Genomic DNA, 22,722 nt, shown 5'->3' with positions numbered 1-22,722 from the left:
TCCCTAGTGGAGTGTGTGTGTATTATTTTATTTTAAAATCCTAGTTACTGGTTTTATTATATTTTAACTTGACAGGGTGTAACTAGTGTGTTTGTGTACACCTGTTCAAAAAAATGTCTAAAGAAGCAAAGGTCTCCGGATTCAAGAAGTGTGATGCGTGATGTCAGAAAATGTCTCTGACAGACGCTCACACTTCTTGTGTCTACTGTCTGGGGCCTTTGCACCTGCAGGACTCCTGTGCTGTGTGCCATGGCTTCAGCCCCAGGGTCCTGCAGGAAAGAAAGAATAAATTGATACTCAGAGGCTTACTCAAGCCAGAGGATTCCCTGTCTGTTTCAACAGGGAAGCCCTCTAAGGCATCTAGGTCTTCGGCTCCGGCAACTGAGCCGAGACCTAAGGTTTCTCAACCTCTGCCTTCATCGGCTCCGGCTGGAGCCGATAAGTCTCAGTCCACAGTTTCTGTGGCCCCCTCGCCTCCGGCGGAGCCGAGGTAGTAGAAGTTCCCGTGTCGGCTCCGACCAGACCTTCGGAGCCGACAACTAGGAAGAGGTCCAGGTCACCATCTCTTGGCTCCGTTCATTCGGCTCCAGGATCTCCCCTGCTGTCTGAACGGAGCCAAAGATCTCACTCCTCTAGGTCATCGAGGCTGTCGGATCATGACCTTCAGAGGGTAGTGAGTCGACTACTTAAGTCCGAGGCACTGGCCCAGATGCTTCAGAGCCCGACTCATCAGTCGATGCCTGCCCCGGTCCATCAACATATTCCTCCTTCGACTCTCTTGAGCTCGGAGGCGGGTCGTGTCGGAACCGAGACTGTGATAGCGTCGGAGCCGATACAATTGTCTTCGGCTCCGTCGTCGGCTCCGTTTTCTTCCTTGGAAGAATCTCGGCGCCGGACTTCCCTCGTCGGCTCCGAGGGGGTGAGTGGCATCGGACCCTTGTCCGACCCCCCTCTCCCTCGGTGCTTGGCGCTGGTGAGTTCGGCTCCGACATCGGCCTCGAGCCATCACTGTCGGTGCCGAGGGGGGTTCTTAGCTTCTCGGAGCGAGGACCTCTGGCTCTGCCTGACAGGGGTGCATTCGAGGTCATGCGGAGTGTGTTAGAGCCTGGCTCTACTCCACAGTCAGCTCCGTCCGCCCCTCCCTCTATGGTGCCTCAGGCTAAGTCGACTCACTCCCTCATCCCGGACCGCAGAGAGCCAGCTCCTCAGGAACCCCCTGTGGGGATTTCATCCTCTTCCGAGGCCTCTCCTGATTTGGCAGAAGAGCCCCCTCGGAAGAGGAAGTGTAAGAGGAAACACATTGACTCACCTGAGTCCATCACGTCAGACACAGATTTGGATGATTCTGAGGGTTCCCCGTTCCCCTTCTGAAGATGTCTCATTTGCAGACATTCTGGAGATCCTGAAACAGAGGGGAAATTGGCCAGCCCTCAACCCTTCGGAGGACGAATCTGTGTATCTTGAGGCATTTGGCTCTCGTCCTTCCACCTCCTGGGTGTCCCCCCCTTCGACCCCCTCATGCAGGTGGTTGCTAAGAAGGCATGGACGGCTCCTGATTCAGTGGACCCCACTCCCAGGAGACCCTCCAAGTTCATAACAGCTCCAGCAGACAAACAGTTTTTAACAAAAGGAGTTTCTGTGGATGCTATGGTGGTAGCTGCTGCCACTAAGAAGGAGCTAGCTGATCCTTCAGTACCTGTCCATCCACCTAACAAGGAATCTAGGTCCATGGATAGGTGCGGAAGCGGATGTTCTCGTCAGCGACATTTACCATGCGTTAAGCTGAACTACCTGTGCCATTTTACTCGTCTTCAAAGGGACTTGATCAAGGAAGCGAGTGAAATGTTAAAGGACCCTACAGCTGCGGGTTTCCAAGATAAGATGAACACGCAGCTGGCTACCCTTAATTCCATAACCAACTCCTCCATGCGCCTTCTGTCTTACGCGGCTGATGGAGCGAGCAGAGCCGCAGGGACAGGTGTGGCCTTACGTAGGCATGCCTGGATGCGGCTATGCAATTTTGCGGACCCCTTCAAGACGTCTTTCACGAACTCCCTGTTTGATGGATCATCCCTCTTTGGTCCTCAAGTGAAAGAAACCTTGACTAGGTGCGAGACTGATGGCAAGACCCTTTCTGCCGTCGGAGTCCGTTTTTCTACTCCTTCCAGGCCTTACCCCAAAGGCCAGAAAGGTGGAAAGATGTGGTTCCGTAAACAATCTCAAGGAACTTCGCCTGACGCACAGAGTCGTTTTCCCGCCAGAGGCAGAGGCGGGAATAACAATGGTAGACGTCGCCCTAGGGGCAGGGGGGGTCCGCAGAACCAGGGCAATCGGGAAGCCTTCCCTGACAAGCCCTTTCAGCATCCCTGAGGTGTTGCCCGACTGCCCATCTTCGGAGGCAGTCGGGGGAAGATTGTCACTGTACCCAGAAGCCTGGCTATCCCTGACTCAAGACAAATGGGTACAGTCCATCATTTCGAAGGCTATTCTATCCCCTTTCTTCGCTTTCCAAATCAGTCAAAAAAATCCCTTCCAGATGTTCCACCCGCTCAAAGGGATCTAGCAGTTTTGGAGATTTCAAAACTGCTTGCAAAAAGAGCAATTCAGCCAGTTCCAGCAGACCAGCAAGGATCCGGAATCTACTCAAGGTTCTTTTAGTTCCAAAGAAAACAGGGGACTGGAGACCAATTTTGGATCTCAGTGTCTTGAACAAATCAGTCAAGAAAACAAGATTTCGGATGGTCACGCTGCAATCCATCCTTCCCATTTTGGGCAAAGGAAACTGGATGTGCTCTATAGACCTTCGGGATGCGTACTATCACATAAAGATGAACAGACGCTCCAGAAGATTCCTCCGCTTCAGGCTGGGAACCAGTCATTTTCAGTTCAGGGCCCTGCCCTTTGGTCTCACCACTGCCCCCCGGGTGTTTACCAAATGCATGGCAGTGGTAGCTTCTCACCTGAGACGACAAGGATTCCAGGTGTTTCCATATTTGGACGACTGGCTCCTCACAGCTCCCACCAAGCATCTCCTTCTGATGGCCAGAGATTACACTTTTCGCGTTTGTCAAAAGCTGGGTATTTCAATAAATTGCGAAAAGTCTGTTTTGTCGCCTTGTCGTACTATTACCTACATAGGCGCAAATCTAGATACAATAAACATGTCTGCAAGACTAACACATCAGAGAATAACAGACATTCACAAATTGGTATCACTCCTTTTCAACAACAACAGAATCAAAGCCAGGTTAGTTCTAAAGGTGTTGGGAATTATGGCAGCGGCCATACCTCTGCTTCCATTAGCCAGATACCACATGCGGATCCTTCAATGGATGCTCTTTACTCAATGGTCATACCAGGAACTTCCAATGTCTCACACCATTATGATCACTTGGCGTGCAAAAGCATCTCATGTGGTGGATGTCTTCCCTCAGCTCTTGTCGGAAGACCCTTTGTTCCACCTCCTCCGGTTGCTACTCTGACAACGGATGCCTCCCTGATCGGGTGGGGGCATTATCAGGGCAGGACGGTCCAGGGCACATGGCAACCAAGCGAATGCCACTTGCACATAAATGTTCTGGAGATGAGAGCAGTGCTTTTAGCGTTGCAAGCCCTTCAAGACTCTCTTCCCTTGGGAACGATTGCAATCCAGACAGACAATATGTCTGTAGTGTGGTACATCAACAAACAAGGCGGAACCAGATCATACCCCCTGTGTCGAGAAGCACTCAGACTGTGGCAATGGGCGATTTCTTCTCAGCGGTTTCTGATGGCAACGCACATCCCCGGGAAGTCCAATCAAATTGCGGAAAAGTTGAGCAGAGCTATACTCATGCCTCACGAGTGGTCTCTGAAAGACTCTGTAGTGAGAGAAATTTTTCTCAAGTGGGGTCAGCCTTGCTGCGATCTTTTTGCTACTCCCCAAAACAGCAAGTGCAGAGAATATTTCACTCTATTCCCTTTACCAGGCCAACACAGCAGAGATGCTCTAGTCCAAGTTTGGCCCTGGGGACTTCTGTATGCATTTCCTCCTTTCCCACTGATCTCTCAAGTAATACAGAAAGCTATCGCTCAGAAGGCCTCATTGATCCTCATTGCTCCTTACTGGCCTCGACAAGTGTGGTTCCCCTTTCTACATCGTTTTCTCTTGGAGCAACCGTGGAATCTGGACCTAGTTCCAGATCTTTTGATCCATCAATCGGGTCAGTTTCATCGCTCCCTCCCCTCTCTGAACCTCACTGCTTGGTTCCTCCAGTTCCAACCTTAGCCAGGCTTCCTCAATTATCTCACTCTGTTAGAGATATTTTGATAGCTTCCCATAAATCTTCCACTCGAAAGATTTATTTGAGTAAGTGGAAACGCTTCACATATTGGGCTCAAGGAAAGGACATAGATCCTTTCACTGCTTCCATCCAACTAGTCCTCGATTTTCTAGCTGAACTCTTCCATGCAGGTTCATCTCCCTCTACACTTAAAGTTCAATTGGCAGCTATTTCTAACTTTCATGTGGGTATTTCTGAATCTGCCCTAATGTCCCACAAGCTCTGCAAAGCCTTTTTGAAAGGAGTTTTTCTTCTCAGACCTCCTATAAGAAATCCTCCTTCTCCTTGGGACCTAAATTTAGTTCTTGCTTCTTTGATTCTTCCCCCTTTCGAACCTGCAGTCTCCTGTTCTTTAAAATTATTATCATGGAAAACTATTTTTCTGGTAGCTATTACATCAGCTAGAAGAGTTTCAGAGCTTCAAGCACTCAGCTGTCGTCCTCCTTATCTTTTGTTTCATAAGGACAGAGTATCCTTACGAACTAACCCGTCCTTTTTGCCTAAAGTGGTCTCTACGTCAAATCTGAATCAAAGCATTGATCTACCGGTCTTTTTTCCAGAATACTCCAATAGGTCTGAACAAAAATTACACTGCCTGGATGTTCACCGTCAATTGAGGTACTACTTGGATAGAACTAAACAGTTCAGAAAATCTGATCAGCTGTTTGTCTCCTATGCGGAGAGCAGAAAGGGACTTTCAGTTTCAAAGGTATCATTATCCAGATGGCTAACATCTTTGATTTCCCTTGTATATGAAATTAGACATCAAAAGCTGCCTGATAAACCTAAGGCTCATTCCACCAGAGCTTTGGCTACTTCTTTAGCCTTCCAAGACAGACTGCCTATCGACACCATTTGTGCAGCGGCTACTTGGGCTACTCCTCACACTTTCATTTCTCATTATAAGTTGGATTTAGCTTCTAGGCATAGAGCTAACTTTGGTTCCACTGTTCTCAGGAGTCTGTTCCGTTAGGCCACCCGGGACAAGGTGCTAAGGACGGTCCCATCCAGCAAGAATGAAGGCGAGATAGACAACTTAACATATAGAAGTTATGTTCTTACCATAACGTTCCATGTTAGTTGTCTTCTTCTCGCCTTCTTCTTCGTCCACCCTCCTTCCCCCTGGCCTGGACAGACCTAGAGGAGTTCTGATTGTGACCTCTCTTTCTACCACCTCTTTCTTAGACATATGCTATTATGCATATTTCCTGGTTCAGGATGTAGGTCACCCTTCTTTCTTCCTGTTGTTAGAGGTGGATTCTGTTTTACAGTTATTCTTTTACTATTATAAGCTGGGGTTAGCTTACAAACGAGATCTGAGGTAACTCTCGCCTAGCATTGTGGGATATAAGGGGAGCCTCGAGCCGGTGGAACCAACTCTCGAGCTTTTAGAGTGGCCGAGTCGGAGCCGAGGTCGGCTCCGAACCCGTCCAGCAAGAAGAAGGCGAGAAGAAGACAACTAACATGGAACGTTATGGTAAGAACATAACTTCTATTTTATTCATGTCCTAACATGTTTATTCGTGTCCTAACATGAAAGTGACACTTTCTAAGTCAGTCCAATAATCCTGCTCACTAATTATGCACAGGGATTTACACACAGTCATTCTTGGGTACACTGCTTATCACGCTTTCCCTTGGTACTTGTTAGCAAGCTAAACAAGCAACTTATATCCCCTCCCGTACCAACCCATTTACTCCTCTCCACCATTCCCCAACAACCAACATTATTTCACCTTTCCTGTTAAACAGCTCCATTACTGAACTTTTCACATTTAAATATGTACATTTAAACACTACACCAAACTTCTTCTTTTGGCTTTTCCCGGTTAGGGGTCACCACAGCGGATCACCTGTCAGCTCATGATTGGCAGTGGAGTTTTACAGTGTCTAGTTGCCAGCCCGGCGCCCAGCCTTCCACAGAAGGCACACACCTAGGGCCAATTTAGAGTGTCCAATCCACCTGCGGCATGTCTTTGGGATATGGGAGGAAACCAGAGCACCCGGAGGAAACCCACGCAACCACAAGGAGGACATACAGACTCCACACAGAAGGCACCCCAGCTGAGGATCGAACCGGAGAACCTCTTGCTGTGAGGCAGCAATGTTAACCACTGCACCACCGTGGCCGCCCTAAACACTACACCAAACCCGCTATGAAAATGCACTAAACTCATTATTAATCTTAACCACCTTTTTCTAGTAAATTCATCTCAAATAAAACAAAGTGAGGACATGCATCCCAACCCAGGCCCTCTCTCTTCACACCAAATACCCCACCCATCTAACTATTCACTTTCCCCATACTCCACTCATTTACAAAATGGCAGCTCAGATCTCATTATGTTAAATATGTACTTTAGAAGCATATTGAACAAATCCTCTGAATTTCACACCACCCTTACACAGTATTCCCCAGGTATAGCTATACTGACTGAAATCTGACAAAAACCACTTGTACATGATAATGTGATGTTAACCCAAGGAATACATCCTTAGGCTAGTTAGGCTGCATAAGAAGAGTGGTGGCATAGCCATAATCTTTAAGGACAACCTCAAACTAGAAAGACTAGTAAATAACCACCCCTTAATCTAAAAATTTTGAAATCCTAATCTACTCAAAATTAACAGTAACAAACACATAATCATTGCAATTTACATTCCCCTGGAAAGAATTCAACCTCCATCGAAGACCTTCTTTGCTGGTGTGCTTAGGTTCATAGGTAGGTACTAGGCTATCTGACCTGGGGCCTATACAAGCCCAGCCAAAAAGTTACTCTGGCTTTTGCCACCCAAGAAAATTATTTTCCTGCGCCACTGTCGAGCAGAGCCACAGAGGTGATCCCATCTCCTATTTCCCATCCAATCATCAAGATTTTTCTTGAAGAGTGCTAATGAGGAGCTTTGTTTGATGTAGATAGGTAGTTTATTCCAGAGTATGGGAAGTCTCTGGGACAGGAATCTATCCCTCCGGCATGTTCTGTTTATTGTGGTGACAAGGTTTATGTCCCTAGAGCATGTAGCTTGGAGGGATTGGGATTTCTTTAAATGGAGCATGTCCAACAGCTCTGGGTTTGACATAGCTTTGTATGTTAGGCAGAGATCACCTCTGAGTAGGCGATATGAGACGGAGTAAAGCTGGAGTTTTTTTGAGACAGTCTGCGTAGAGCATCTGTTTAAGGCCAGTAATCCTCTTTGTGAGGTATTTCTGCGGCCTTTCCGGTTGTTGTGGATGTCTTGTGAGGTACATACCAGAAGGGATATTGTACTCTATAATGGGGCTAATGAGTGATGAGTTGAGGGGAACAATTACCTCTTTTTTTCTGGATGAGAAACCTTTTTTGATGAGATGTGCCACGTAGAAGGATTTCCTAACTACTATGGCGATGTGATTATCAAAGGAGAGACTACTGTCCACCTGTGTCCCAAGGTCTCTTATCACACTTTCGGTGTTAAGTATACTACTGCCTATGTTGTAGTTCATGGGTACAGAGTTTTTACCAAAGGGGATGACAATGCACATTTTGGCATTGAGCTTGAGGCCATGGCTTTGACACCAGGTATCTGTCTGTCTCAGTGAGGCCCTTTTGTAGGATGTCCACATTGTTAGGAGTTTCAATTATGGCTCCTAGTTTGCAGTCATCTGCGAACTTCGTTAGGCAAAGACCTTCTGTGTTAGCCTGTACTTCAGAGAAGTAGATACCAAACAGGAGAGGACCTAGGACTGAACCCTGTGGTACTCCACTTGTCACTGCTCTAAAGTCAGATTTGGAGTCTGCTACTTTCACAGTGTGGGTTCGGTCAGTGAGCCATTTGGCAACCCATCTTGTGGCATAGGGATTTATACCTAATTTAGTGAGTTTATAATTCCAGAGTGGTGGATGATGTTGAAAGCCTTGGCAAGATCTAGATAGGGTGTGTGAACCACCTTATCCTTGTCTATGGCTTTGTGACTGCTTCAAAGAAGACTATCAGGTTTAGGAGACATGATCTGCCTTTTACAAACCCGAACTGGGTGGGGTCCAGAGTTTGGAGATTACCAATGTCTTTGTTTTTAAGTTCCATGATGATAACGTTCCATGGCCTTGCAGACCAGGCTCTCTACATATTGTCAGGTAACCCTAATTGCAGGAGACTTTAACCTAGATTGGTCAACCTGCATCTCCGACAGTCCTTCCAGTTTTATCAATCTACACTGGTTCTGTCAGTTGATACAAACCCCAACCAGGACCAACAAGCATAGTGAAAAGAAATCATTACTGAATTGGATTCTACAAATGCACCTTCCTCTACCACCAATCAAGCTACCTTCCGACAGCCTTAGCGATCATTTACCCACCTGTCTAATCTGCCATCATATTTGCCCACTTAGAAACATTGCTTACAAAAACATACATAATAAAAATACTTTTCACTTGAAATATTCAAAATGCTGCTGCAAAACTTTGAATAGTCTCCTCTTATTTCTACCTTGACTTGACCGTTCAGTTCTTCAATGATAAACTTAGTATCATCCTAAACAACCTGTCCCGCCTGAGAAAAAAATTATACTAAATTCAAACATATTCCATGGTTAACAAATAACTCTAAGAAACTATTAAACAGAGAAACGGAGCCTGATTCCAATATCATAACCCCCTTATCAGTTATAGACAACTGCACAACCAAATTAAAAAAACAAATTTAACATGACAAAAAAAAAAAAACTATTACACCACAATACAACATGAGCATCAAAACAATCTCCAGAAATGCTGGCAAACCATAAACAGTCTGCTTAAAACTGGCCAGGCTACAATCCCTACTCCAAACTATACCAGTACCAATGATAGCACTGCCACACAGTTTAACTCTTACTTTATTAATTCTATATTATCAATTGTAAAAACTGATACTAATGCTCTCCTGTCATTACCTATCCATACTATGGAAATCTCAGCTCCTTCTCAGTTGCACTTATACAAATCAGCACCATAAAGAAACTTCTCTCCAAGCTTAAACCCTCTTCCCTCGCTGCAGACCTACTTCCCAATGATTTTCTTAAATTTGCATCTGATGTGATTGCTTTCCAAATTTCTGGCCTAATCAAGTGGTCTGTTAATGAACAGTATGTCCCAAACTCGGGAAAATCTCCCATATCATCCCGTTGCACAAAGGTGGCACATCTACCAAACTCAACAATTATTGGCCAATATCTATACCCCCCCATCCCAAAAATCCTTGAAAAATGCATCTGTGCACAATTACTCCAATATCTGCTGGATAACAGCCTCCTATCCTCTTCCCAGCACTTATTTAGACCAAAGCATAGTACCACTAAGCTCTTATTAGCTTTACTAAGTCAATAAAACAGCTCAGAAATAGTGGCCTCTGTGTCTCCTTAGTCTTCCTCGACATGGCAAAAGCATTTGACAGTGTTCCCCACCAGAAGCTTTTCAGCAAACTTGCTGCATTAATGTGTCCCAACCAGCTGTCTCCTGGTTTCTTAACTGTTTATCAGATCGCCTACAGGCAGCCAAGTGGAATAACAAACTCTCCTCCCTTCTACCTGTCTCAGTTGGTGTACCCCAAGGTTCAGTAGTCTGCCCATTGCTTTTCACCATATTCACGAATGATCTCTCAACAGCCACTTAACATGCAACAATTGTCCAGTATGCAGATGACTCCTCCCTTATCTGCTCAGCAGCTTCTATATGCTCAGTCCTTCAAACAACCCAGAAAGTCTTCACTGATATCAGAAATTACCTGACCAATTCCCAACTAATTCTTAACCCAAATAAAACTAAGCTCATGCTCTTTACCAGTAAAACAGTACATGGCCACCCATCACCCTTCATCCTCTTTTCCAAAAACAAAACTGTTATAGAACCAGTAGAGCACACTAAGTTCCTCGGAGTAACCATTAATAACCTTAGGTTTGACAAACATCTATTCATTATTGTCAAAAAAGTACATACCAAACTAACCTCACTGTACAGGATCAAACACTTTCTAACTGACCCTACCAGAAAAGCCATTCCCAGAACTCTCCTACTTTCCACCCTCCTGTATGCTTCTCCTATATTCACTAACCTAAGAAAAACTGAGTTGAACAAAATGGAGTTATAACAAAACTGCAAGATTGGCCGTAAACCTCCCATACAGATGACCCCATTGTGTAGCTTTGCTCCATTTAAATTGGCTAGAACTACCTATTCTTCTTACCGTAACCAGTTAACTTTCACTCTTTCCATCTTCCACCACATAAATAAATGTCCTGCTCTCTACCGGTTTGTACATTCCTACTCTTGCTCCAGAATACTAAGGTCCTTTAATAAAAACCTGCTAAAAGTCAACAAGACCCACAACAGCTTCTGGGACTCCCTCTTCTCTAGCCAGGTAGGCACATTTTGGAGTATCTTACGTCAGACTATAATAAATAACACCAATATTTCCACATTCAAGCATCAACTAAAGGAACACCTCAACAACTGGCTGTGTTCCTGCACTAAACCCACCTGATAAATTTATCCCTTCTTATCATACTCTGTTTACCTCCATCTCCTTTTAACCTGTTTCTCCCACTGTTCCTTAATTACATAACTCTGTTCTTTACCCTTGTGTTATAGTGCCTCCCTCCACTTTCTCCAGTTTTATCCTCATGCATACCCCCATCACTGCACCCATTCTGTGTAGAATTCAAACACCTCTTCCCTTCCCTACTACTCAGCCGTCTTTTTCCTTACTCCACCACTGTCTATGTCTCCTTTACTTCAGCACTTTCCTTGCTTATGCTGCATCAGATATCAAGGGATCCTCTTTTGTGTTTTTTCTTCCCACTCTTCTACATTTTTACCGTTAAGCGCCTATGTCTTCTATATTTCTAAACTTAACCACCTATGTCTTTCCTGGCACTGCCCTTTACAAATGATCATGTATTATATATTTTTCCAAATGCTTCTGTTTTTAAATATGTACATTGTTATTTTACCTTTTCCATTAAAATTATAGCATCTTTGGAATTCTTGAGTTAAATATTGTCTATTACTTTCTTTTTTTTTTTTTTTTTATTATTGTCTATTACTGTTATCAGTGTGGAGCTTTTCTCCCCAAGCCTCTGCTGAAAATGGATCTTTGGCCCATTCAGACATTTCCCGGTAAAGAAATATAAAATACACTCTTAATGGAAAAGGGTGAACTGGTCTTAGTCAAATCAGAAGAAGCTTCAGATTGGGGAGAGATTCTTATCATGTGTGTCTGTTTGGAGTTTCTCTTTTGAATCTCCCAAGAAAAAGACGCAACAATTCACTTTTCCTTTGTCTGTACCCTTAACTTCAAAAGAAGCCAGAAAAGAATGGTGCCACATCTTTTACAACTACTTTAGTCTGCTTCTCCAGCATCTGTTCTCAAAAAAAAAAAAAAACAAAAAAAAACAAGAGAGAGAAGAGAGATCTCCTTCTCCTTAAGAATTGGATTCTGATGTTGAAAAGGTGAGATTAGATTAAACGAAATATCCTCCTCATTCTTATTCAGAATTGGATTCAGATGTTGAAGAGGTGGTATTAGATTATGATTCCCATGTGTCTTGTTTTGAAAACAGGGAATCGTAAGCTGAAGAAGATATTTCTTCACTCACTTGTGAAAGAAATTAATTTTTCCCCGATGCAATTGAAAGGATGAAAGATTTGTTTAAATGGGAGTATAAGCAAATACCCGATGCATAGCAGAGGTGCTAAAATCTGTTAGAAGTAGAAACTCCAAACCTTTGCCTATTACCAGCCACAGAAATTATTGCAGCACTAGAGGATGGCTTTAATGCTTCCAGTACTTCTGATAGTCTGGCATCAGCTTTTGGAAAGGCATAAAAATTATATAAGGTACTTCAAGCTCATAATTATCTTTTCTGTAAGAGATTACCATTCTTTGATTTCCTTGTCAAAATCTTCTGCATCTACACATGTTGCTGTATCTAACCCAGTTCCTTCTAACAAAGATGGCAGAACGTTTGACAGGTTCAGATGTAAAAAGGTGCATACTGTGTCAACCTTAGCCTTTAGGACTGTCATTTGTCAGGCTCAAATGTCCATAAACCTTTAGGCATCATGTGCAGACGTAGGAAAGTTATTGCATGCTTGCCTGCCTCAGTCTTAAATCCTCATTACTTTGTATACTTTCCTCTTTGAGATGCTCGTACAGTGCTGAAGTTGTAGTATCTACAGCTGCAGCAACTAGATTAGTCATGTGCAGGTATGTGTGGTTACAAAACTCATAACCTACCAAAAGATTTAAAATTGAAATCCTTAACCCTTTCCTCTTGATAAAGAACTTCTGTTTAGTACTTTATCTACTGATGCTGTTAAGAGGAAAACTGATAACTAGGGTAAAGCAATTTTTTTTAGTCACCTTTACCAAAATATATCACAATTCTCCACCGAGCCCTGGACATCTCCACCCCAAACTTAGTTTGAGGAAAATGCCGTACTTGTGTCCCCATCCTCTCTCCACCCTGACAACTCTCTACACCTTTCAAGAGATCGTTCCCTAAATCTTTCACTGTGGTACCAGGTTACAGTAGATTCTTGGGCACCAGGAATCATTCAAATGGATATAGGTGGCAATGGGAATCCCTCCCTCCAAATCTAGGAATTCCTTTGCATTATCAAATTCCCTCCCATCATTACTCGGGTGCTTTTCCAGGGTATAATATAATTTCTACTGAAGGATCAAAAATGAAAGTGATTCTGTTCAAGGATATCTGGTATCAAAGAAGGAAGGAACCTGGAGTCCTGTTTTGGAACTCTGTTAAATCTCCATGCCAGGGTTCTAAACTTCAAAATGCTTACACTGCACACACGCGCACACACACACACACACACACACACACACACACACACACACACCTGTAATTCCTCCTAGTTTCTTGATAATCTTAGATCCAAAAAATGCATATCACCATATACCCATTTACATAGATGTTAGACGCTTTTAAGATTTTCTGTTTTAGGGTCATATTTTCATTTCTCCTCTTTAGCCTTTGGATTGTTCAGAACACCAAGGGTATTCACAAAATGTCTAGCACCAGTGGTTGCTTTTTGCAGGTTAAAAGAGTGTACATCTTTGCCTACTTGCTTGATTGTCTTATTTTTGCAGACTGTATTCAAAATGGCCAAAAACCTGTTTTCTTTGTCAGAAATATGTTTCAGAACATAGGTTGTCAACTCAGTCTTGAAAATCACCTTTCATTCCTTTTTACGGAGCAACATTTTTAGGATACCTGCTAGATAATGCCCAAATGATGGCATTCCTGCTTCGGGAAAAGTAATCTTATACCCGGAACATTTTTTATCCAGTTTTCTCTGCAACCTCTAACTACCACAAGGGAATTTCTCAAGATTCTGGGATACATGGCTTCTACAGTTCATGTGATCCCTGTAGCCAGAGTATATATGAGGAAGATTCAGTATTATTTTGAAATCAGTCTTTACCCAGCATCAAGCAACATCTCTCCTTTCAGATCCCTGTATTAAACTTTTGAAAAGAAGGAACTTTACTATAAGTAGAGCAATTGATTCTAAATTCATCTTCCAATTGCCTCCTGTGCTCTTTTCTAGTCTGTTTCTGCAGATACCTCAGATTTTGCCTGGGGACTGAGTCTAAACAATTCCGTAAACACATGACCAATGTACAGGATATTTGGGATCATCATTTCAGAAAGAAACTAACATCAAACAAATGATGGCATTGATAAATGCACTGAAGGCTCTATTTCATTTTTGGACTCCAGGACTATTAAATTACAGACAACACCACTGTCATGTGGTACAGAAAAGGAGGGGGGCAGGTTATGCCCCCTGTGCACACTAGCCTTCATAGCATAGGGACCTTGCAAATCATTGCAGACTTTCTCTTTAAGCTATTTGTATTCCATCAGACCACAGTACTGTGGCAAACATTGAACAGGACTTTGAATGGGTGCTACAAACAGTGTCTTCCAGGGCATAATCCACCTGTGAGAAACTCCCCAAGTAGATATGTTTGCCTCATTTTACAACAGACAGTTGAAAAATTCTGCTCCAGGTCTCCTTGCAGAAAGGCTTGGAAGACAGATACGTTCTCATTCTGATGGATGACACTGCCCATATGTGCATTCTCCTGTTTCCCTTGACAGAATTCTTTTAAAGGTCCCAAAGGATTCTCCAAAGAAACTTTTGGTAACTCCTCTTTGGCCCAGACATCAGTGGTTCTCCCATCTCTCAAGATGGCCAAGGGAAATTATCATACACTTCATCACAGGATGGACTTGCACAGGCTGAGGTATCTCTTATTCACCCCCAACCTGCAATTCACCCCAGCTTGCATATTCTTGATCTGATGACCTGGGTGATTGAGTTTTAATCCCTGTCAGGTGCATTTTTTCTGAGGACATGCAACATTTTTTAAAGGAGGCTACGAAACTTGCTACTGGAAAATCCTGTTTAGCAAGGTGTAAGAGATTTTCTGACCGGTGCCATAAAAAACAAAGACCCTTTAAAGGCCGAAGCTCCTTTGGTTCTTCAACATCTGTGAATTGCTTAAATCTGGCATTTCTTACTCCTTAAGATTCATCTTTCAATCATTTATGTCTGTCTGCCCTTAGACACCCCCCTTCTTTTTTTTTATTTCATCTAAAACAGTTTTTGGAAGGTATGCTTCACATTTGTCCACCTTGGAAGCAGGTGTCTCCTCCTTGGGATTTTAATTTTGTACTTGAAAAACTTGCAACTTTTCTTTTGAACCAGCTGATCAGACTGATTTCGTCCTTAACATGGAAAACAGTGTTACTGCTTTGACTTCAGCTAGCAGAGTATCCGAGTTGCAAACTGTTATGGTAATTATCTCACCTTCCATAAGGATAGAGCATTTTTAATAACCAACCCTTCTTCCGTGCCAGAGGTAGCTCAGAATTTGTCATAAATCAATCTGTTCAACTCCTTGTGTTCTTTCCTGAACCAAAATATAAGGAGGAGAGAATACTACAGATAGCTTATCATTTTTTGACAGGATAAATAACTTCAGAACTTCTATTCAACTTTTCATTTCCTGTGAATGTAAGAAAAATGGACAGCTGATGTCAAAGCTGACTATTTCCAAATGGATATCCCGTGCTTTCCGGTTTTGTTACTCTCATCAGGAAAATTGTTTGTTAAACCTAGTTTGAACCCAAACGTGGTCCAGTTGGATTAATGCTCTATCCCAGTAAACAAATATACAGAATTAAATAAAATTGGATAGGTATCGCCTTCAATTAGATACATGTACTGATGTGAAATATATTTTTATCTAGGCTAGTGCAGAGTGCGAGTCGCAGTGAAGTTCTGACATAGTGAAGCATAGTGGAAGCATAATTGGATGCTGTATGGTAGGTGTTTTGTTAGTGCATTCTTATGTCCATTCCAGGGGTGGGCCGTGGCCATCCAGCGTGACAGTCCCTTGTTGGGGGGGAGGGGGCATTTTTGCAAAAGGCAGTCTTAGGGGCATGTGTTTTGCTACCAAGCTAATTTGGTGGAAGCTGTCTTCATGGGAACATGGGAACATGTACTCCCATGGGGAAAGCATTGTGGTCCCTGTGGTGATGCAGGTCTCTCATCCCCCCTGTCCTGGGGAGGAGCTACACTAAGAAATTAACCCTTATTGCTTGGATACAGGCAAGAGCACAAAGCATCAACGAGGCTGCCAATATGATGGCTTTCCCCATCTTCTGTTGCTGCCACTGTGTAGTACCCAAGGTGGGGAAACAAATGGGCATGGCTGTTTCAGGTAGTCTTAATGGTCAGAAGGAGCAGTAGAAAAGCCTGTAGTGCCTCAGCAGTGCTTTGAGTTTGTACTTTAAACCAAGATTAGTGGGACTATGATTGGGTGTCCTTCCTGTGCTGTATGAGGAAGTCATGTCATTCATATATTTGCTTGTCATTAAAATATTAAGTGCATAGACTTTTCAGAACCAGTATTTTGATTGTTTTTGATGTCAGGTGAGAATTTTCATATACATTCTTTGTAGAATTTCTTAGCTGGTTACCTCTTTTAAATTACTGCTACATATTTCCTTGTGAGCCTTTCATTCCTTGTTGTGTGAGCAACTTAAATTTATTATAGACATGCTTGGATTGCCTGCATTGAAGTAAGTGCAAGTGCTGTCTGACACAAGTGACGTTTTTCCTTGCACTATATGTATGGAAACACTGATGTCTCAATATTTGTCAGCTAGTGTTTGAGTTCACCTTTCTTTTCTTCTGTGGATGCCTTTATCTCTTGCTGTTGCCTTTGATGGTCCTCTCCCAGTCTGAAAACTGTAGAGTCCTATATTTTGCTGTTTAAACCAAGTCTGGTAAGTTATTAGCCCTTGTAACATGTTTTTACAAGATGTACTGTAAAGATTTTTGCTGTTACCAGCATAGCTGACTTACGCATAGGCCTATCTATAGTACTATATGCAAGGAGCTTTAACCTTGCCTTCCTCCCTTCTTATTTTTGGCTCCTTTTGAATGCTGGCATTTCCTTACTGGAGCTCTACTAAAAGCAATGTTAAGGACTCATCAGAAAGTTTGGGAGTGAAAGCAAATTCAGAAATTCAGATGTTCATTCTTTAGGTGTGGACCTGTTTCTGTTCTCACTACATATCACTTTTTGTGCATTTGCCTGTTCACTGATTGGGTTCATATACCAAAGTGCTTCTGATTCTTTACTTTTATATTTGACTTCACAATTTTTATTCAAAACACTTTTCAATTCCACTGGCCTTCATTTTCTTTTTGTTTTGTGAGCTTTTTGGTAGCTAAAATGAATGTAGTTGCAAAATCTGCATTATTTAGTGACAAAACGCGATCTCTGCTTAACATACAAGGCCATGTCAAACCCTGAGCTGTTGGACATGCTCCACTTAAAGAAATCCCAGTCCCTCAGAGCCACACGTTCCAGGGATCTAAACCTTGTCATCACAATGAACAAAACATGCTGGAGGGATAGGTTCCTGACCCAGAGACTCCCCATACTCTGGAATAGATTGCCCATACATGTCAAGCAGAGCGCCTCTCTTGGCCCTCTTCAAAAGGAACCTTGATGATTGGATGGGAGATGGGAAATTCACCCCGGGGATCATGTCAGTCACCCTGCTAGACAGGGGTCCAGAGAAGTAAATATTGTGGGAAGAAATATCCAGGGAATTGTTATGGCTAGGCTTGCATAGGCCCTAGGGTCGATAGCCTAGTACCAACCTATAAAACCTCAAACATTTGGCCTTCAGTACAGCCTCTCTCAGCTGCTCGATCGCTTCACTGCAGGAAGGATTTGGGGTTTATTGTAAATACTGCTGAGATGTTGTTACTTTGTCAGTATCACTAGTAACCAGCTTTGAAGCCTTCTGGTAAGGAGTACAATCACATTTACATGTTGTTGTTGTGTCTTTCGGCTTTTCCCGGTTAGGAGTCGCCACAGCGGAACTCCGGTCTGCTAATGATTGGCAGTAGATTTATACGTGCTGGTTTCCCGGGCCTAACACACAACCTTCAACGAAGGAACGCCCATTCACGCATGTCGCCACACAGAAGATGCTCTAACTGAGAATTGAACGAGCAATGTCTAACTGTGAGGCGAGAACGCTACCGCAGTCCACAGTTTTAATTCTGTAGCAGTGGTAACTGAGCTTGTAAGAGGTGCAAGTTTTTTTCTGGGGGTTGAATATGCTGCAATAGGAATAGAAGTTCCAATATCCCAGTAGTGGGATGTTGGCAGATTATGTTAAAATGCTGAGGTTAGATGGCAGAATGTTAGTTGAAGACACTGAGCAGTCCCAATTTCCAAGTCAGTTTATGTAAGCCGATAAAAGAACTTCTCATTGCTTAAGTGACCCAGAACAAATCATATTGCGGTTATAAGTTAATAGTTTTTGAAAAATATGATGTATGGTAATTAGTCAGAGGGAAGTTTGGAAAATGTGGTTGAAATGCATTTACTACTTGTAATTTTCTGTTGTACCTTTTACATGTTCACAGTCCGACAGGAACAGGAACTGCGAAATGGAGGCTGTATAGACAAAAAACTTACTACTCTTGCAGATCTTTTCAGACCACCAGTTGATCTGATGCACAAAGGCAGTTTTGAAACGGTAAGAGACTTTTTTTAAAGGTTATGCTGAAAGTTACCTAACCAGGTACCACTGTGCATTCCATGATGAACCTGTTTTTGTTTCTGTGGGGAATAGTACAGAACAAAGAAGACTCACTTGGCCCTAGATTTTACAGTAAAGTATACAGAATGTTGCTGTAGAGTGAAATTTAATTTGTTTCAAAATAATTTACAGTGAAAAGGGTTACTGGTGTGGTACCCAATGAATGTGAGTTGACTTTTCAGCCTCCCTCCCATTTTTTTTGCCATTGTATGACATCCTGACAGAGCACATATGAGCATACTAGTTGGCATTTACATCTGATGTATAGGTGTAGTAAAACATTTATTACAAATTGCTCATTATTTTGAGGCTTTGTGTTGGTTGACAGAAATGTGCCCAACAAGCTGTAGTGCTACATGAAAGATTATACTGGTAGTATAATGACACTGTCATTAATGAAATCTGTAGCATTTGAAATTACCATCAGACATTTTGAGTGAAAATGGATTGGATTGAGACTGGTTAAATATCTGTACTTTTCTAGATAACAAACAAGGGAAGATGTTTGGTTAAAGTTTGCTGTCATTAGCTGTATGGTATCTCAGAAAACTTCCATCATAATTACACTTGTGTAAATTATTGTGTATCTGTTTTTTTGCTTTTGCAGCTCCTGCAGTTTTAAAGTGGAAATTAAAGTGTGGTGGTTATCACAACTAGTTGTTCTGTAATTGAACTATAGCTTTCACATTCAGGTTTATGCAATAGTACCTGATTCCATTATTGATGTTTAAAATAAGAAAGTAAAGCCTTTATGTTGTAAGTTTAATTTAGTGCATATTTTTGTATTTGACTGTGTAGTTGAATAATCTTCATACGTATCTTATTTGTCATAGTTAAAATTAAAGTGTAAAGCAAGCACTGATTCCTGACCTAGGTAGTATACCCCTCCCATCAGTAAAATAGCATTATCAGATTTATTAGCCTGTGCATGCAATTCTTTTTCCCATCCATGAACTTCCTAGCATGTAAGGGTAAATGTTCCCCTTTCTCTATTTTTTGTCCACTCCTACTAACCATAAACTACATCTCTGTGCACATTATCCCCCCCCACACACACACACATACACACACACACTTGCACAGTTTTTGTCTTTTAAACTTTTTCACTAATATTCCCTGTGTTAGGGATAGGCATATTTATTGAGCAGATTGCAAAATTGTGTCTGTTCTTCAGCATATTTGAGTGCCAAGCAGGCAAAGTGGTGGGAAGTTGGATGTGCATAAACTTGTACTTAACCTAATCATTTTAAATACATAAGCTGGCTGTTTTACTCTAAATGCCTTGTATTGTTATCACATCTGAGTTTGTGCTCACCTTATTTTGCATTAGTGATTTGACTCTTCCTTAATTGTAAATTTATTACTGATGAACTCTCTCTTAATAAGTAAAATTATCTCAAGTTCAAAAGTATCACCAGAATAGACAACTGACCACCTGTGCAAGATCGATCGTGATGCCTCAAAAGTGGTCCCTCAATCTGTTGGAGGCATTTCATATATTTCACTGCTAGTGCATGCCCTTGCTGCATTCTTTTTGTTTCCCCAGACAACACAAAGTGCAGCGAGTATTTTGCAGTGATGCCTTCACAGGAGGAGTCACAGAGAGATTCTTTGGTTGAACAATGGCTTTCAGGACTTCTGTAAACCTTTCCACCTTTGCTAATTCCCAGGTCTCTACAGAAAGCAGTCAAATGCAATATATTTTATATTCGCATTACCCCTTTTGGCCGTTAAAGATTTTATTCCCTCTTTTCAAGCCAATCCACGTCACCTGAATCTCCTCAGCCTCAAACTAGCTGCTTGGTTTCTCCAGTTCCAGTGATGGCCAGCAATCCTACATTTTCTTCCTTCTATAGTTAAAATTTTATCTGCTTCCCAGAAAGAATCTATGAGCAAGCTGTATCATGGGAAGTGGAAGCAGTTTGTTATTTGGGCTTTGTCACAAGGCACTGACCCCTTTTCAGCCCCTGTTTTGAAGAGTGTCTGTTTCCCAGCACACAGATTCAGTTTGGGCCCAAGTTTCTCTACCATTAAAGTACAGTTAGCAGCTATTTCTCATTTTCACATGGGCCAACAGAATCGGTCATTGATCTCACACAAGCTTTGTAAGGCCTTTCTAAAAGGAGTTTTCCATCTCAGACCACTAGTTAAGGTATCATTTCCTCTTTGGAATGTGAATTTTGTGTTAGAAGTGTTCATAGAACTTCTGTTTGAACTGGTATCTTCATCTCTGCTACAATTTCTGTTACAGAAGACATTTTTTGGTTGCTATTACATGCACAAGGAGATTGTCTGAGTATTAGGCTCTCTCTTGTGTAGAATTTTGGTTTTCCACAGGGACAGAATGTCCCTGCGTAATAATTTCTCCCTAAAGTGACTTCTGAATCAAGTGTGACACAGCTAATTAATTTACCAGTATTCTTCCAAACTATTCCAACCGGGGGGGGGGGGGGGGGGTAGTACATCCTCCGTATCCTAGATGTACATAGACAACTGTGATTTTACCTTTGTAGTACTCTGTAGTGGCTTACAACTTTTCATTTCCTTCACAACTAACAAGCTAGGTTGCTTTGTCTCCAATGTTACTCTTTCCAGATGGCTTTTGGATCGCATTGTTTGTATATGCTGTGCATAATCGCCCTTTGCCTGGCAGACCCAGGGTGCATATTACTAGAGTAGTGGCTTCCTTTGGAGTCTCTGTCCGTAAAGATCTCCTGTCATGATGTCACCCAAGAGTCTAAGTAACTTGGGATTCTGACCAACAAGTTAGATTGAATGGACTGAATGAATAACATATGGAAGTTGTGTATATATCATAACACTGGATCCTTTCATGTCCATCAAATACAACCTCCCACCATCGGCCCTCCCTGATGTTCTTCGTGTTTCACTGTAGCAGTCATTACATTTGGGTTATATGCTTGCAGGTAGCCCTCAGTCGGCCTGATTAACAAAGTCTTGGGTCCTGCATCGGTTGCTGTCCCTTCTTCCATGACGTCAGGGGTATAAAACATGCAGCCGATGCCATTACATCAGTCTTTCTTGCCATGCGGTGCTCGAAGCAGAAGCAGTTCACAAGTGCTGGTCGGCCGGCCGACTCCTGAAATTTTAGTTTTTGAGTTACAGAACCGAAGTCTTCAACTAAAGCGAAGTACCCTGTTGGGGAAACTTTTTCTTGCTCCTTACCGATGTCAGTAAAAGTTAATAATTGCATTACTTATGGAAAGCAAATACCTCATAAAGATTTTCATTTGTACTGTATTCCTTGCCTAGGCCCTGACCACAACGTACCTTGCTGTCAGTTTTGTGCTTTATTTAATCTGCGCACTATCCACCATTGGTATATTTTCGCCTCTAAATATTTCGGTTCTCGGTTTCATTATCCAGAAATGTCATCGGTTAGCCATCCGACTACCGGGATTCCGAAAAAGCGCAAAGATAAAGACAGACAGGCCACCAAAGTCTAAAACTGCCAATGACACTTCTCCTAAGCCAGTCGCCAGTTCGCCGGTACTCAGTGAGGCGCTTTCGCAGCCCCTGATACCCACTACTTCTGATATGCAGGCCTCTACTGAGACCCATTCGGAGTCTGGTATGCCGCGAGATGCTTCAGCTATGGAACTTGCGGATGTCTCTACCTTGAGTAGGTCCGGAGCCGCTGCGCAGGCACCAGCTTCTGGGGGTGTATTCAGGCCTACGGACTTGCATATTAAATCAACGCCTCCTTTTTTACTTAAGCCTAAATCTTGATCTGTGCCTACAAAAATGACGCCCAGGCCACATGCTCATGCCCCTTTGCCTAAAAAATAAATTATAAGAATGGCTGAAGAGCTAATAACTCTAACCAGGGGTAACCAACCCCCCCCTTCTAAGAGGCCTAGGACTGAAGTTGATTATGAATCTTCTAATCAGAATTCTGATGTTCTTCGTGTTTCACTGTTGCAGTCATTACATTTGGGTAATCCTGCTGGCAGGTTGCCCTCAGTCGGCCTGAATTCCAAAGTCTTGGGTCCTGCCTCAGCTGCTGTTGCCCCTTCCCCTGACGTCAGGTCATCAGGGGTATAAAAGAAGCAGTTGACGCCATTTTCTTCAGTCTTTCTTGCCACGCGGTGCACGAAGCAGAAGCATTTTGCAAGTCCCGGTCGGCCGACTCCTGAGATTTTCGTGTTCGAGTTTCAGACCCGAAATCTTCAATAAAGCTAAGTACCCCGATGGGGA

General features: G+C 42.8%; 1 protein-coding gene across 1 annotated transcript in view; it reads left to right on the top strand.

The window, feature by feature from the left end:
• UBXN7 (UBX domain protein 7) overlaps positions 1-22,722 on the top strand; it is a 1,098,848-nt gene that overhangs the window by 341,353 nt on the left and 734,773 nt on the right. Inside the window, exon 5 of the mRNA XM_044070339.1 lies at positions 18,329-18,441. Within this exon, the coding sequence (XP_043926274.1) occupies positions 18,329-18,441 (113 nt within the window). The remainder of the gene's footprint in view (positions 1-18,328; positions 18,442-22,722) is intronic.

Source organism: Protopterus annectens, chromosome 4.part1 (genome assembly GCF_019279795.1).
Source record: "Protopterus annectens isolate FY-2018-M chromosome 4.part1, PAN1.0, whole genome shotgun sequence".
NCBI classification, from domain to species: domain Eukaryota; kingdom Metazoa; phylum Chordata; order Ceratodontiformes; family Protopteridae; genus Protopterus; species Protopterus annectens.
Note: the sequence above shows the minus strand (reverse complement) of the source record. Positions and strands in the feature narration are given on the sequence as shown.